This window comes from Trachemys scripta, chromosome 1 (genome assembly GCF_013100865.1).
Source record: "Trachemys scripta elegans isolate TJP31775 chromosome 1, CAS_Tse_1.0, whole genome shotgun sequence".
Classification (NCBI taxonomy): domain Eukaryota; kingdom Metazoa; phylum Chordata; order Testudines; family Emydidae; genus Trachemys; species Trachemys scripta.
In genome coordinates, this window is record NC_048298.1 from 320,276,155 (window position 1) to 320,292,987 (window position 16,833).

A 16,833-nucleotide genomic window follows, 5' to 3' on the forward strand; every position below is an offset into this window, starting at 1 on the left:
AAGTTTTGTTACTTAGGACTGAGTTCCTTCACGTCATAAAATAATGCTATTGAAGATCTGAAGTAACAGTGCAATCCCGGAACTGCTTGTAATGGGAGCTCTAACGAGCTCGTTCACTGCAGTTAGTGGGGATAATAACACCTTCCATTACATCCATATACCTAACAGTCGACTGAGTACAAATATCTTATGAACAATCTAACTTTTTAGCACTTATAAATGAACTCCTGTTCGGCTGAATCCAGCTGTAGGCAGCACGGTAGGTGGTATAACAAAAGTCCATACAACGGGACATAAAACAACAATGGGAAGCAATTCTAAAAGAGGCATGGCAGAGCAGTCCCATCTGGGTACCACTTATTTCCTCCCCCTGTCTAGTTCTGTGGGGCAAACAAATCTCTAGCCACCTGCATCTTTAGCCAACCCCAAACTGAATAAACTGGGAGGCAAAGAGAAAGTTTGTCAGTTACATCACCTCAAGAAATAAACACACACATGATTCGAAAAATCCCCTTTATTTGGTGTTTAAGGAGGACCAAGCAGGAGGTAGAAAACGTTGGTTAATAAATATGAAGATTACTGTGAATTTGATAAACCCGCGGACAGTGGATTGAGTCTCTCTCGCCTACACACACACACACCCTCAAAAGTACACTTAGACAAGTCTGAATCTGAGATTTCCCTCCTGATCAGTTTGGGGGAAAAGCTTTCCGTTAATCATTAAACGCTATTTTATTAGCCTGCATCCTTATAACATACACGGCACAAAGATTACCCGATGCGTTGCTAAGATATACTTTGATGCCCATTAGGAGCCAGTGCCGGGTTTAGCATCACTTGAGGGCTGAGTGTAGGGATTGGCACAGGTTATGGGGTCAGCACAGTGTCGTGGGTTTAGGACTGAGTTGTGGGGCTCAGCAGAGTTGGGAGGTCCGGGGCAGAGGGGCAGAGCTCTAGGAGCGTGGCCCAGTTTCAGGGTTCAGGGGGGGCAGCGGTATAGTTTCGGGCTGAGTATAAAGCTACCCGTTGTATAAAGTTCCCCCCCAGCTGGCCCGGCTGGAGCCCAGGCGTGGGGCTACTTGCGGAGCCGCCTGGTGCTGGGCAGCAAAGGGCTACGCCAGAGTCCCCGAAGCGGCCCCGTCCAGCCCGCTCGCCCCCCTCTCACCTGAGTTCCGGAGCTTGCGGTTCTTGAAGACCGAGATGACGACCAGCAGGTTGCCCACGATGTCCACCACGGTGGTGAAGATCAGCACGCTGGACAGCGCCGGGACCACCCAGGCCGGCCGCCGGGCCGCCGCCGCCGCCTCCCGCCCCGCCAAGCCGAAGCCCCCTCGCCCGCCCAGCTCGCAGCAGTTCCTCAGCGAGCCATTCTCCAGCATCGCTGACACCCGCGCCCCCGTCTCCGCTTCGCCGGGCGCCCCCGGCAGCCTCCCGCCCGGCTCCTCCTAGCGTGGGCTGGGGCGCCCCGGCCCCGGGCTCCCCATGGCAGCGCCGGCTGCCGCCTTCCCTCCAGCCCCGGGTGCCCCGGCGCTGCCGACTAGCCGTGCTCGGCGGCGGGCAGGGCTTTAATGGGCTACGCTCCCCCGCCCCGCGCCCGCTCCCCCGCTGCCTCCCCGGCAGAAGGCGCTGCGGGGCAGCGGCCGGGCGGGGCTGGAGGCAGCAAAGCCCCCTCCCCACTCCTCCATCTCTCGCCCGCCCCCGGCCCGCAGCCCCGCCAGGAGCTGGGGCAGGCGGGGAAAGGGGTCGGCGCGGGCTAACCGGGGAGGAGACTCAGAGCAGCCGGGCCAGGTCCCGCCCCCACTGCCCTGCTCCCTCCCCACCACGCGCGCGGCGTGACTGCAAACTTTCCCGCGGCCGCTCGCAGCCCCTCGGCGGCGGCCGGGCGCTCTGGGGGGAGCCAGAGCGCTTTGCTGCGGGGAGGCGCGTGCGGGGCGGATCCGGAGCAAGGGGGCGGGCGTGGGCTCGTGCCCGGGGAGCCTGTGAGTAAGTTAGGAGCGATCGAGCAGGGGGAGACAGCAGGCATGGGGAGGGAGCGTGCAGGGAGAGAGACGGAGGAGCGTGCGTAAGGGAAGGGGATCCCCGACGGGGGAGGGGAACATTCCAAAAGGGGGGAAGGGAGAACATGCATGAGGAGGAGGAGCAGCCACAGGGGAGGGTATCACTGACAGTGGAGCATGCATAGGAGAGGGGAAATCACAACGGGGGGAGGGGAGGATGCATAGGGGAGAGGGAATGGGGGGGGGGAGGGGAGGATGCATAGGGGAGAGGGAATCACAAGGGGGGCGGGGGGGGAGATGGAAGGATGCATAGAGGAAGCAACAGAGGGTCCTGTGGCACCTTTAAGACTAACAGAAGTATTGGAGCATAAGCTTTCGTGGGTGAATGCCCACTTCCTCAGACGCCTCTTGCCACAGGACCCTCTGTTGCTTTTTACAGATTCAAACTAACACGGCTACCCCTCTGATACTTGACATAGAGGAAGGAGGCTCACAGGGGGAGGGGAGGATACATAGGGGATGGGGACTCACAGGGGGGAAGGGTGCACGGTCAGGGAAGTGGTAGTCAACCTTTTTTTTCATTTGTGGACCCCTAAAATATTTCAAATGGAGGTGCAGACAGACCCCTTTGGAAAGCTCGGACATAGTCTGCAGACCCCCAAAGGTGCACGGAACACAGGTTGAAAACCACTGAGTTAAGGGAATGGGGTGTGTGGACAAAGGGCAGAGAACCCCAAACAGAGGGACTGTTGCTGAGGGAGGAGTCCCAGACGGGCAGGCACCGTGCAAGCTAGGGACTGGCAAATGGTAGAGGGCTAATACACAGCCAGGCGCAGGGCACTGCACGCTGCAGGGCTGGCACAGGGATGGGGGCTGTGGCCAAGTTAGGAGTGCAGGGGGTGCTGCTGCTGTAAGTGGGGCAAGCAGCGGCCATCGCGCACCCCAAGGGCTCTGGTCCTGCTGCCGTGGAGGTCCCCTGCTGCTAGCAGCAGTCTCGCCAGGCACTGAGCCCAACTGTGGCATGGGGTGGTGTGAGGTGGGTGGAGCTGATCTTGAGCTGCAGATCCAGGGCCCTTCCTGTGAAGAGGCGGGAGCTGGGGGGCAGAGCCCTCATGCTTGTCCCGGGCCCTTCATGGGGCCAGAGGAGCCTCAGTGCTCCTTTCTGTGCAGGAAAAGTCAAAGCCACAGGTGGGGGTGGCAGGAGGACCCATGATGGCTCACTGCAGGCAGGAGAGGAAGGGTTTAAAGACAATACTCATTAGCAATAAGCCTCAGAGGTGTCGCTGTCCGGGCCTCTTCTTTCCCAGGACAGTGCTGGAGCTGCATGGCAACCAGCCAGGAGTCTGAGCTCGGTCAGCCGGAGATGCCAGCTGAGATCTTGGGGCTTCCACATGACTCATGAGCAGAGCCGGCTCTACCATTTTTGCTGCCCCAAAGCCAAAAATAAATAAATAAATAAACAAACACTCGGACTGCCACCGCCCAAACTGCCGAAGTGCAGGGAAAAAAAAAAAAAGCTGACCAGACTCTGTCGCCCCAAGAATGGACAGAATGCCGCCCCTTAGCATGTGCCACCCCAGGCACGTGCTTGCTCTGCTGGTGCCTGGAGCTGGCCCTGCTCATGAGAAGAGCCTGGGCGAATAGCTGCCAAGGGAGCAGCTCCTCCTTGGTTTCACTGCTTTTGACTGACAGTTTGAATGGCCTGACTAACCAAGATAAGGTAATCAAGGGCAGCAACAACCCTTCATCTCCTTTTTTTAAACAGGGCAGAGTTTGGGATTTAGAGTTTATCTTAATTAAGAAGTCCATGTAATCCAGCTCTATCTAAACCATCTCTCTCAGGCTTGGAGTTTCAGAACTGTTTTGGCAAAAGGCGATTTTCTAAAGCAAGTCTCCCTACTAAAAGTCAATAACTATACACGAGGCACCCAAGGAGGAGAACTTTATTTTCCTCAGGATCAGTCTAACAGCTAGAGCGAGTTAGATGTAATGGGAAATCCCTCCTCACCTCCCCCATCTACACCATCTGTTGTCTGGCTCTAAATGTTCCACTGCTTTCCCACCCCTTAAAGTAATTTCAGTCACTTCCTATGGATTACGTCAGGGGTGCCCAACCTACAGCCCACCAGAGCATTTCATAGGGCCCACAGCCTGCTTCAACACAATATACTAACAGCTGATTCACTAGCATTTTGTCATCATGTTTACATCATTTTAGTTTACACAAGTGTGTAAATAGACAATACCGTACATAGAAACCACCTGTTTAAATACATATGAAATACGCTGAACTTAAAATATAAATCAATATAGGTGACTTTAAATCTTATTAAAATTTGTGGAATCTATTTGGCCCACGCAAAATTGTGCTTAGGTTTATGTGGCCCTCCTATGTAATAAGGTTGGGCACCACTGAACATAATCATTTGCTAAATATAATACAATATACACTATGTATTATTAGTTGTGTTACATTAATGCCAAGAGGCACCACCTGAGAACAGGGCCCCATTTTGCTCGATGCTACACAAACACTAGAGTGGTATACAGTCCCTGCCCCCAGAGAGTTTACAATCTAAATAGGCATCACTTACAGAAGTGGAGTGACTTGCACAAGGTTACACACAGAGAATATCATTGGAACAGCCAGGATTAGAGGAACCCAGATCTCTTCACTGCTAGTCTGATGCCCTATCTACTAGGCTACAGTGCCTCCTAATACAACAATATTATATACAAGATCTAGATTTGCGTGCGACTTCTCTTCCTCTCCTACTCCTCAAAATTTTACAAATAAATTGATCAATGTATGATAAATTACAACCAGTGTACCCTGTGAATTTCACAAGTCACCCACATTTGACTTTCCTGGCAGACTTTGGATGTAATTTATGTTGTAGGATTCACCCCTAACACCAAACATGGGCATATCCACCCTTAGGCTTCTAGGCAAAGGTGGTCAGACCAGGAAAACGGTGTTTTTGGAGGGAACTATCTAGCTATATTAGCTTCCATTGCTGTAAAAGCTGAGTCACACTTGGAACATGGGGACCAATGGCTTTACAGATTGGGCAGAGGAATGGCCATGAAAACAACCACTAAGACGAAGCCTAAACAAACTGCTGGTAGGGCGATGTAAATGTACCAGATTTCAAAGTGAGGCTGCCACACACCTGTGTTCAATTAATACAAAAAGTAAGATCTGTGAGAAAAAGGAGCCCAAACCATGCATGTCTCAGTGCAGACGATGGGTCTGTTATACCACAGCATGATTTCTGGCCCCAGCACAGTTACCAGGCTGTCACTGACTCCACCCATACTGACAGTGCATCTGTGGCCCCTCCAGTCAGTTCACAGAGCATATAGTGACAATTACTGCTGCTCACAGCAGATGTAATGCAAAAGGTTTGGGGTCCCACTTTGCACCATTTTCTGGAAGGATCATGCCACATGCCCCTGCCCTGCTCCTCTTCTTTCTGTTCTTGCCCCATTATTGAGAATTTCTTGGAGAGGTGGGTGGAAACTATATAGTGCAGGAAAACTTACTATGTCATTGTATTTCCCTTCTGAGTGGACCCTTTATGCTTTTTTTACATGGGATTATGGGCTGCATAGCAAAGGGAGCATATGGCCCATAGCTTTTTCTCCCCATACTTACCAAGCATTGAGTCTAGGGTTAGCAGCCTACCAGTTTTAACAGGAAAACTCACAAAAAAGAGTTAGTTTTCTGGCGAATCCAACAGCAAAATGATAGTTACTCCATTATGGCTAGTTGCCTCTTTGAGGTACTATCTCCACAGAAACTTGCACTGGTTAAACAAGTGCACACCCCTTCAATTTCAGTTTACTACTACTTTCTTGGTTTAATTTTGTTCCTAATCAACTTAAGATAAACTGAAATAACACTAGTTTAAACCCAAGTGTCCACTCAGCCTTTTGCATCAGTTTAACAAAATCAGTTAAAAAAAATCTTGTTTTAAGTTAAAGTCATGCAACTTTGTATTTAGACAATCTCTAAGGCAGCCTAGTCATCAACATCCTTTGCAAACTGTACCTGAAAGAATGTCCCAAAGTCTTGATATTTTGAACCAATCTAGAGTAAACAATAGTTCTGCCCTCCAAAGTATTACTACTGGGTGGACAATCCTCAGCTCCTGTCTTGATGGTGTAAAATAAAGGAACATTGTACCTGTTTAACAGGTGAGACTCAAGACTAGCATAAGCACAACTTTGTTTTCACTTTACCACCAACAAACTAGTAATGATCCATTTTAAATGGAAGTTTCATTGTTTTATTGTTCTTGAGGAATTTATCTTTAATGAGTTGTCAAAAGAATAAGCTGTCTCTGGACTCTCTCCAATTTGTCCACATCCTTCCTGAAATGTGACACCCAGAACTGGACACAATAGTCCAGTTGAGGCCTAATCAACACAGAGTAGAGCAGTAGAATTACTTCTCATGTCTTGCTTACAACACTCCTGCTATACATCCCAGAAGGATGTTCGCTTTTTTTGCCACAGCATTACACTGTTGACTCATATTTGGCTTGTGGTCCACTGTGACCCCCAGATCCCTTTCCGCAGTACTCCTTCCTAGGCAGTCATTTCCCATTTTGTATGTGTGCAACTGATTATTCTTTCCTAAATAGAATATTTTGCATTTGTCCTTATTGAATTTCATCCTATTTACTTCAGACCATTTCTCCAGATCATTTTGAATTTTAATCCTATCCTCCAAAGCACTTGCAACCCGTCCCAGCTTGGTATCGTCTGCAAACTTTATAAGTGTACTCTCTATGCCATTATCTAAATCATTGATGAAGATATTGAATAGAACCAGTCCCAGAATTGATCCCTGCGGGACCGAACTCTTTATGCCCTTCCAGCATGACTGTGAACCACTGATGATTACTCTCTGGGAAAGGTTTTTCAATCAGTTTTGCACCCATGTTATAATAGCACCATCTAGGTTGCATTTCCCTAGTTTGTTTACGAGAAGGTCATGTGAGACAGCATCAAAAGCTTTACTAAAGTCAAGATATGCCACATCTACCACTTCCCCCCTATCCACAAGGCTTGTTACCCTGTCAAAGAAAGCTATCAGGTTGGTTTGACATGATTTGTTTTTGACAAATCCATGCTGACTGTTATTTATCACCTTATTATCTTCTAGATGTTTGCAAATTGATTGCTTAATTATTTGCTCCTGTGTCTTTCTGGGTACAGAAGATAAGCTGACTGCTCTGTAATTCTCTGGGTTGTCCTTATTTCCCTTTTTATGGATGGGCACTATATTTGCCCTTTTCCAGTCTTCTGGAATCTCTCCCATCTTCCATGACTTTTCAAAGATAATCACTAATGGCTCAGATATCTCCTCAGTCAGCTCCTTGAGTATTCAAGGATGCGTTTCATCAGGCCCTGGTGACTTGAAGACATCTGATTTGTCCAAGTTGAATATTGTGCACTGGTATAGAGCAGATGCAGCCACACATGACTTGTGGATACCCAGCTGAATACAGTGATGCAGTGCATCACAAGAATCTTTACGTCGACTCCAACACCATGGCTACCTGTTCTGTCTAACATCGCTCCCTCGCTGATATGCCGAACTGCTGCAACATTCCGCGAAGCTCAGTGAATCCAGGAAAATGGATGCCTTCCTATCCACCAAGACCTTGACAATGACCCCCAATGTCTTAAGTCCCACAAGTATTTCTGGGAACATTAGTTTAGCCTCAAGAAATCAGGCTACGATCAGAAGGAGGCTTGGAAAGCAGATTGGGCTAAACAAGACTTTAAAAATAAGCACCTTGTGCTGGATCCCATTCAGAAGGTTCCTAGGTTTGATCTTCCACGGTCATCTTGGTCAGCTCTGAACCGAATTCAAACCAACCATGGTAGATGCACACATCTAATGCACAAATGGAAAATCAAGGACTCCCCAGTGTTCAAGTTTGGTTCCCCACACTAGACCATCGAACATATCACTACCTACTTCCCAATTTATAAATATGAAGCATGCACTCCTGCAATACATTCTGCTAGTCCTGATGTAGCCATTTGGCTGAATCAACTTCAGGTGACATTGTAGTTGCTGCTCTGCACCATACAAAAGAAGAAGATTTAACTGAGATAAGAATTTGGTCCAGAAACGTCAGCCACACTTTAAAAACTAAGCACCTAATGTGGGGCACCTAACCCTTACTTAGGCACCTAAGTAGGAGGATCTGATTGTCAAAATTGCTGAGCATCAGCGTCTTCCATTGACCCTAATGGGAGCTGCTGAAAGCTGAACACTTTTGAGAAACAGGCAACTTATTAAGGAGTCCAGGAGCCCATTTTTGAAAGTTTTGACTATCCATCATCGCTTGGAATCAGTGGGACTTTTCCCAGTAATGCTTTCCTCGTTATATCTGTGGATGCTCTCTCTAGGAAATGCTTCTTTTAGTTTTCTGAAAAAGATTACCCTTACCCTGATTTTTTCCTCTTTTACTTGAAGTGAGATGTGGTACTTCATCTATGGGTGAATCTGGAAAACTGCACTGAGAACAGTCATGGGTAATTAAAAAGTGTTTGTTCAGAATCACTTCCGCTGAGTCCATAAACAGATCAATTTTTTTGGTTAAAGGTTCTCCTATTGAGCTGCAATATAAAGAAATGCCTTGGTATTTTAACATAATATTAAAAATCTTATTTTCTTTTGAAAAATTCTACACCCCTGCCCCTCATTTTATGTCTAGGGGAAGTAATTTTATTCTGTGATGTAGGTCCAGGCAGATTTATTTTTTAAGCAATCTAAGGCTCTGTGTGTCTGCTGCAGGACAAAACGAAGGAATTGCCTGTATGGGGAGCAATCAAATATTCCACACATCACTCAGCTGCCCAAGGCTGTTCTCTGTGGATTGTTCTTTTTTTCCTGAAAACGTGTGGCTTCTTCCTGAAGATTCATTCATGCCCCTGTTTTCTGTGTTTTATTGATTTTTTAAAGGGACTTAGCTTTAACCGGTTGTCAAAAGTGTAAACTTTTCATGAACAAGAATGTCATTTCAGAAGACAGAAGTTGCTACTGCTGGCGTCCCTTGAATTTTCAGTTTCCCAGTAGAACAGAAGAAAAAATTACATCTTAGCACATTCATTATATTATCACATGTTTCTGTAAGGTAACAGTGCAATTTGAACTACAATGCACCACCTCTTTTAAAATGCCTTCGTGCTTTCAGTGGTGTTAATTTCATGGTAATTTAAACTCTGCACATCTGGGTTGAAGCCAGAATCTGGGCTGCTCTCCTGCTTTCAATTTGGTCCAAGTTTAATTCTTTCAAAAACAGTTTGACTTACCTTTGAGTTAAATCAGGCCCAAGTTACAATGTTTAAAAGCAACAAAGTCCTGTGGCACCTTTAAACTAACAGATGTATTGGAGCATAAGCTTTCGTGGGTGAATACCCACTTCGTCAGACGCATGCGTATTCACCCACGAAAGCTTATGCTCCAATACATCTGTTAGTCTTCAAGATGCCACAGGACTCTCTGTTGCTTTTTACAGATCCAGACTAACACAGCTACCCCCCTGATGAATGTTTAAAAGAAAGCCTCTTCTGCCCATCACTGTTTGTCTACTGTCGAGAACCTGCACAAAAAGCAGTATCTCCTTGCAGAAAGGAGAGACTGTGCCATCCCAGAAACAAAGTTGGTTGACTGACTAACATTTTGCTATTTTATCTGCATCTTTTTTGCTCCCACACGATAAGAAGGTATTTATCTAGAAATCAAAGCCAGTTTTGTCATCTTTGTTGTATATTTTTTCCAACTTTTAAAAATGGCTTTATTTTCCCCTAAAACTCTTCATAAAAGTCAGTGGCATCTTCCAACTGGGTGACTGCCATCCAACTCCCCACCACAACAGACATAATTATTATTTATTTGTAGTACAGCAATATCCAGAGGCTTCATCCATGATTGGGGCACCATATGGTAAAAACATAGTAAGAGACAGACTCTGCCTCAAAGGGCTTATAAGCTAAATAGGCAAGACAAAGAAGAGTGAAAAAGGCAGTGTTCTCATCTCCGTTTTACCGAGTTTAAGTGACTTGCCCAAAGGTCACACAGTGAGTCTATGCTACAGCTGGGAACTGAATCCAGTCTCCTGAGTCTTAATCACAAGACCTCTGAATGAGTTAAACTGGGACATGTGGAATAGTTTATTATTCCTAGGGTATGTCTGACAACCAGAGCTATGCACAGGCTAATCTACCACAGCTATCCTGAATCTAGCTAGCGTCAATAACAATAGCAGTGAAGACAGTGGGGTGGAGGCTTCAGAGTGGGTTAGTGAAGCAGGCGTGAACTCAGGGTCCATACCAGACTTGTACTACTCATGCTGTGCTGTCTTCAATGGTGTTGTTAAACTAGCTGGATTCAAGCTAGCTTGGGTAGGCTAGCCTGTGCACATACCTTTAGAAAGTAGAAGCCTTTACTCCCTTTATCAAGTCATTTTTTGTGCTACGCAGCTTAAAAAATCTGTCAAACCTGTATGGCAGATCTGACACTCTGCAATGGGATGGCAAAACAACAAAGTTAGCCCTATGTGACTGAATACAGCCCTGTATTCACACCCATTACACCACTGTAATAATCTTTGTACAAAATATGCCTTGTGAGGTATCATGTAAAACTAATAACTTGTTGGTTAATGGTATCATGGTAAAAGGTGTGTGGCAACATTATATATAGAGTTATGAATTCCCCCTAAGTGATGTTGATGGAACATGTTCAAACCCACGTAGCCTTGAGTAGGCAGGACTGGTCAAGTATGTCCTAAATAAAGAATGTGAGTTTACTTCAGTTTCCATACAAGTTGTAAACAGGGTCCTCAAACAGCAAGAAGGGTTAGACAGGAGAAAAGGAAAATCTGCATTTCAGCAAACAGAGGTGAGAAGAAAAAGCATGCATCTTCTTTCACCGCCAGATACCATATCACCTTTTCTGAATGAACTTTAACTAGGGGTAACCTCAGGAAAATACAATTCAAAGATTTCAAAATATAACTGAACTATAAAAGTGGGAGTCAAAAACACCCCACATTTATCTCTACCTATCGATCTCTCTCTTTTTCACTTAAGTCAAAATAAACAGCCTTTGGGAGCAGGTTGTGGCCTCAGAATTTGGTCAGTAATGTTACTGGGAACCTGTGGTAAGAATTGCATCTTGAACCAAGACTAGTTTGTTAAGTTTAAAAAGTGTTTTATCTTTATTTCTTATGTAAACATTTCTGACTTTAATGCCTTATATTTGTACTCACTTAAAATCTATTTCTTTGTAGTTAAATAAACTTGTTTACTCTTTAATTAAAACTCAGTTAATCCCCTGTTGTGAATTGTTTGGGTAACTTCATTTAAGGTAACAGACTGTTGTATATTGATCATCTTAGATGAGCAATGGACCTCATCTAACTGGACAGTCCAGTAGAGGGCTGGATAGTGTAAAATATATGTTATTTGGGGAAAATCCAGGACTGGAGTGTGTTGGGGTCACCCTGCAGGTAGTAACCAAGGCTGATGGAAGCCAGAGTGTAGCTGGTATTTGCTAACAGGTTGCTGGACCAGGGCTGTGGCTAGCTACAGACATTCAGGCTATGTCTACACTATCGTCAGATCAACACTCTGGCAATTGATGCACCGGGGGTTGATTTAGCGGGTCTAGTGAAGACCCGCCAAATTGACTGCAGATCACTCTCTGATCAACCCTGGTACTCTACCCCAAACAAGAAGAGTAAGGTAAGTCAATGGGAGACACTCTCCCATCGACCCAGTGTGGTGTAGACACCACAGTAAGTCGACCTAAGCTATGTCAACTCCAGCTACCTTATTCATGTAGCTGGAGTTGTATAACTTAGATCGACTTACTGCGGTATTGTAGACAAAGCCTCAAAGTGTGAACTGCATGCTTGCAGGATGATTGTGGGGAGCCCATGTTGGCAGCTACAGCAGCAAAGCATTGTGAGGTGCCCCAGGTCGCAAGGCAAGTGGTAACACAGTCCCTCACTAGTCTAGATTGCACCTGGAATGCCATACCCTGGCAGGAGTAAAATGTGTTCTTTTTTGAGCTATTAAAGGAGATCGGGAGAAAGGAGTGGGAGAGACCCCGCACATATACACACCCTAATGCTACTACAGAATCAAGGCTATTTTAGGCCAGGATTGTCAGAGGACCCTAAGGGAGTTAGGATCCTAAATCCCATTGACAGTAAGCACGAATGGGACACCTAACTGCCCTTAGTGCCATTGAAAAATCTTTGCTACTGCTAGTATAGTGTGAATTAGGAGGGATTTGAATGCTCTAAAAAGTGAACTAATGGTAGCTCCAGCACAGTGCAGTGCCAGGTGACAGTTCCATGCACATCTCTGCTGACTCACCCCAGGCTAGGCCACTCTTGAGCCCCTGCTGCCGTTTTCTATAGTGGTTTTATGGCATTTATAAACACAAGGCTGGGATGAAATAAACTAATTTTCACGCATGGCCTAAACTAGTATTTGAGCATGCACTTCCACAGGTGAAAGGCAAATTCCATTGCCCCACATCACCCCTTAACTAATTGCATTTAAAATGGAAAGCAGAGTCACAGAGTTCGTATCATTAGACTGAGTGACCATAATGCCCTTGTCCTGTAGATTCAGTGCTGTTATCTCTTCACGTCAGCTTGTACTAAAAGCAGCTGCTAGTTTTATCACAGCTAGAAAGGCAGGATGGTCTGGGAATAGTGACCACAGGGTGGCAAGTCAGCTGTCCCCATTGCCTCACCACACAGCCTTGGGTACGTCGCTTTATCTTTCTGTCTCAATTGCTCTGAGCTTAAAATGGGGATAAGGAAACTTGCCCACTTACCTCATAGATGTGAAGTGAGGATTAATAAATTAATCTGATTAAAAAGCTAAAATTTAATTTTACCTATGCCCCCAAGCTAATAACGTTTAGGTTCAGGGCACACAAAACACTCATGAATAGCCTAAATGTCTATAAAACGTTCTGTAATTCTCTGCCGGAACCCACAAGAATAAGGGTATGTCTACACTATGAAATTAGGTCGAATTTATAGAAGCCGGTTTTATAGAAATCGGTTTTATACAGTCGATTGTGTGTCCCCCCACATAAAATGCTCTAAGTGCATTAAGTCGGCGGACTGCGTCCACAGTACCGAGGCTAGCGTCGACTTTCCATAGCTATCCCACAGTTCCTGCAGTCTCCGCCGCCCATTGGAATTCTGGGTTGAGATCCCAATGCCTGATGATGCAAAAAACAGCGTCATGGAGGGTTCTGGGTACATGTCGTCAGGCCCCTCCCCCTCCATCAGAGCAACGGCAGAAAATTGAGTCGCACCTTTTTACCTGGGTTACCCTATGAAGACAACATACCACGGCAAGCATGGAGCCCGCTCAGCTCAGCTCACCATCACCCTCTGTCATCTGGGTGCTGGCAGACATGGTACTGCATTGCTACACAGCAGCAGCTAATTGCCTTTTGGCAGTAGACGGTGCAATAGACTGGTATCCGTCGTCGTCGTACTCCTCAGTGAGTTCAATCAGAGGCACTTGGGCAGACATGTTTTGTCTCCTGGACTATTGAACCGTCTTGACGATGATGGCTAGCAGTCGTAGTACAGCATTTTCTTCCAAGCACCTAGAAGATGCCGATGACTATCAGTCATGCTGCACCGTCTGCTGCCAGCTTAAGATGTAAAAAAATAGATGGACCAGATTTGTTCTGTATTCATTTGCTTCCCCCTCCCTCCGTGAAATCAACGGCCTGCTAAACCCAGGGTTTTGAGTTCAATCGTTGGGGGGGCCATTTTGTGTGACAGTTATTTGTGTTTCTCCCTGATGCACAGCCACCTTTGTTGATTTTAATTCCCTGTACCTGTAAGCCATGTTGTCACTCCCTCCCTCTCTCCCTCCCTCCCTCCCACAATAGTTTCGTGCCTTTTTTCAGCCCAGATGCCATAGCACTGGGATCATGGAGCCCGCTCAGATCACTGCGGCAATTATGAGCACTATGAACACCACGCACATTGTCCTGGAGTATATGCAGAGCCAGAACATGCCAAAGCAAAACCAGGCAAGGAGACGATTGCAGCACAGCAACGAGAGTGATGAGGAAATTGACCTGGACATAGACCTCTCACAAAGTACAGGCCCCAGCAATGTGCAAATCATGGTGTTACTGGGGCAGGTTCATGGCGTGGAACTCCGATTCTGGGCCCGGGAAACAAGCACAGACTGGTGGGACCGCATTGTGTTGCGGGTGTGGGACGATTCCCAGTGGCTGCGAAACTTTCGCATGCATAAGGGCACTTTCATGGAACTTTGTGACTTGCTTTCCCCTGCCCTGAAGCGCCAGAATACCAGGATGAGAGCAGCCCTCACAGTTGAGAAGCGAGTGGCGATAGCCCTGTGGAAGCTTGCAATGCCAGACAGCTACCGGTCAGTTGGGAACCAATTTGGAGTGGGCAAATCTACTGTGGGGGCTGCTGTGATCCAAGCAGCCAACGCAATCAAAGACCTGCTGATATCAAGGGTAGTGACTCTGGGAAACGTGCAGGCCATAGTGGATGGCTTTGCTGCAATGGGATTCCCAAACTGTGGTGGGGCGATAGACGGAACCCATATCCCTATCTTGTCACCGGAGCACCAAGCCACAAAGTACATAAACCACAAGGGGTACTTTTCAATGCTGCTGCAAGCCCTGGTGGATCACAAGGGACGTTTCACTAACATCAACGTGGGATGGCCGGGAAAGGTACATGATGCTCGCGTCTTCAGGAACTCTGGTCTGTTTCAAAAGCTGGAGGAAGGGACTTTCTTCCCGGACCAGAAAATAACCGTTGGGGATGTTGAAATGCCTATAGTAATCCTTGGGGACCCAGCCTACCCCTTAATGCCATGGCTCATGAAGCCGTACACAGGCAGCCTGGACAGGAGTCAGGACCTGTTCAATTATAGGCTGAGCAAGTGCCGAATGGTGGTGGAATGTGCATTTGGACGTTTAAAAGTGCACTGGCACAGTTTACTGACTTGGATAGGCCTCAGCGAAGCCAATATTCCAACTGTTATTGCTGCTTGCTGTGTGCTCCACAATATCTGTGAGAGTAAGGGGGAGACATTTATGGTAGGGTGGGAGATTGAGGCAAATCGCCTGGTCGCTGATTACGCACAGCCAGACACCAGGGCAGTTAGAAGAGTACAGCAGGGTGCGGTGCGCATCAGAGAAGCTTTGAAAACGAGTTTTGTGACTGACCAGGCTACGGTTTGAGACTTCTGTTTGTTTCTCCTTGATGAACCCTCCACCCCACCCCCCCACCCAGTTCACTCTACTTCCCTGTAAGCTAACCACCCTCCCCTTCCCCCTTCGAGCACCGCTTGCAGAGGCAATAAAGTCATTGTTACTTCACATTCATGCATTCTTTATTAATTCATCACACAATTAGGGGGATAACTGCCAAGGTAGCCCAGGGGGGTGCGGGAGGAGGGAAGGACAAGGACACACTGCAGTTTAAAACTTTAACTCTTATTGAAGGCCAGCCTTCTGATGCTTAAGCAATCATCTGGGGTGGAATGTTGGGTGGCTGGAGGCCCCCCCCCCGACCATGTTCTTGGGCGTCTGGGTGAGGAGGCTATGGAACTTGGGGAGGAGGGCTGTTGGTTACACAGGGGCTGTAGCAGCGGTCTCTGCTCCTGCTGCCTTTCCTGCAGCTCAACCATACGCCGGAGCATATCAGTTTGATGCTCCAGCAGCCGGAGCATAGACTCTTGCCTTCTGTCAGCAAACTGACGCCACCTATCCTCTTCAGCCTGCCACTTGCTCTCGTCAGCCCGCGATTCAGCCCGCCACCTCTTCTCTCGTTTATATTGTGCTTTTTTGCACTCTGACATTGACTGCTTCCACGCATTCTGCTGTGCTCTGTCAGCGTGGGAGGACATCTGGAGCTCCGAGGGCATATCATCCCGAGTCCACCATTTTCTCCTTCTAGTCTTCACTAGCCTCTGTGAAGGAGAAACATTTGCAGCTGGTGGAGGAGAAGGGAGAGGTGGTTAAAAAAAGACACATTTTAGAGAACAATGGGTACACTCTTCCACGTTAAATTTTGCTGTTCACATTACACTGCACATGTGCATTCGTTACAAGGTCGCATTTTTCCTCTTATATTGAGGGCCTGCCGGTTTGGTGTGAGAGATCACTCACGCAGTGCCAGGCAACAGAATTCGGCTTGCAGGCAGCCATGGTAAGCCACAGTCTTTTGGCTTTTTTAACCCTCATAACATGTGGGAATGGTTTCAAACAGCAGTGCCCTCATTTCCCATACCAAGGACCCATTGGGTTGGCCATTTAAAATGGGTTTGCAATGTAAAAAGAGGGACTGCGGTTTCCGGGTTAACATGCAGCACAAACCCAACTACCCCCCCCCACCCACACACACACCCAATTCTCTGGGATGATCACTTCACACACCCCCACCACGTGGCTAACAGCAGGGAACATTTCTGTTCAGCCGAGCAAGAACAGGCACCTCTGAATGTCCCCTTAATAAAATCACCCCATTTCAACCAGGTGACCATGAATGATATCACTCTCCTGAGGATAACAAAGAGATAAAGGAATGGATGTTGTCTGCATGCCAGCAAACACCGGGACCATATGCTGCCATGCTTTGTTATGCAATGATTCCAGACTACGTGCTACTGGCCTGGCATGGTAAAGTGTCCTACCATGACAGACGGGATAAGGCAGCCCTCCCCAGAAATCTTTTGCAAAGGCTTTGGGAGTACATGAAGGAGAGCTTTCTGG

The 16,833-nt window shown here is 47.1% G+C and overlaps 1 protein-coding gene across 1 annotated transcript in view; it reads right to left on the reverse strand.

Annotated features, from left to right (window-relative positions):
- Positions 1 to 1,379, reverse strand: part of MTNR1B (melatonin receptor 1B) — a 46,098-nt gene extending 44,719 nt beyond the window's left edge. Inside the window, exon 1 of the mRNA XM_034759592.1 lies at positions 1,166 to 1,379. Coding sequence (XP_034615483.1) covers positions 1,166 to 1,379 — 214 coding nt within the window. The remainder of the gene's footprint in view (positions 1 to 1,165) is intronic.
- Positions 1,380 to 16,833: the final 15,454 nt, after the last annotated feature.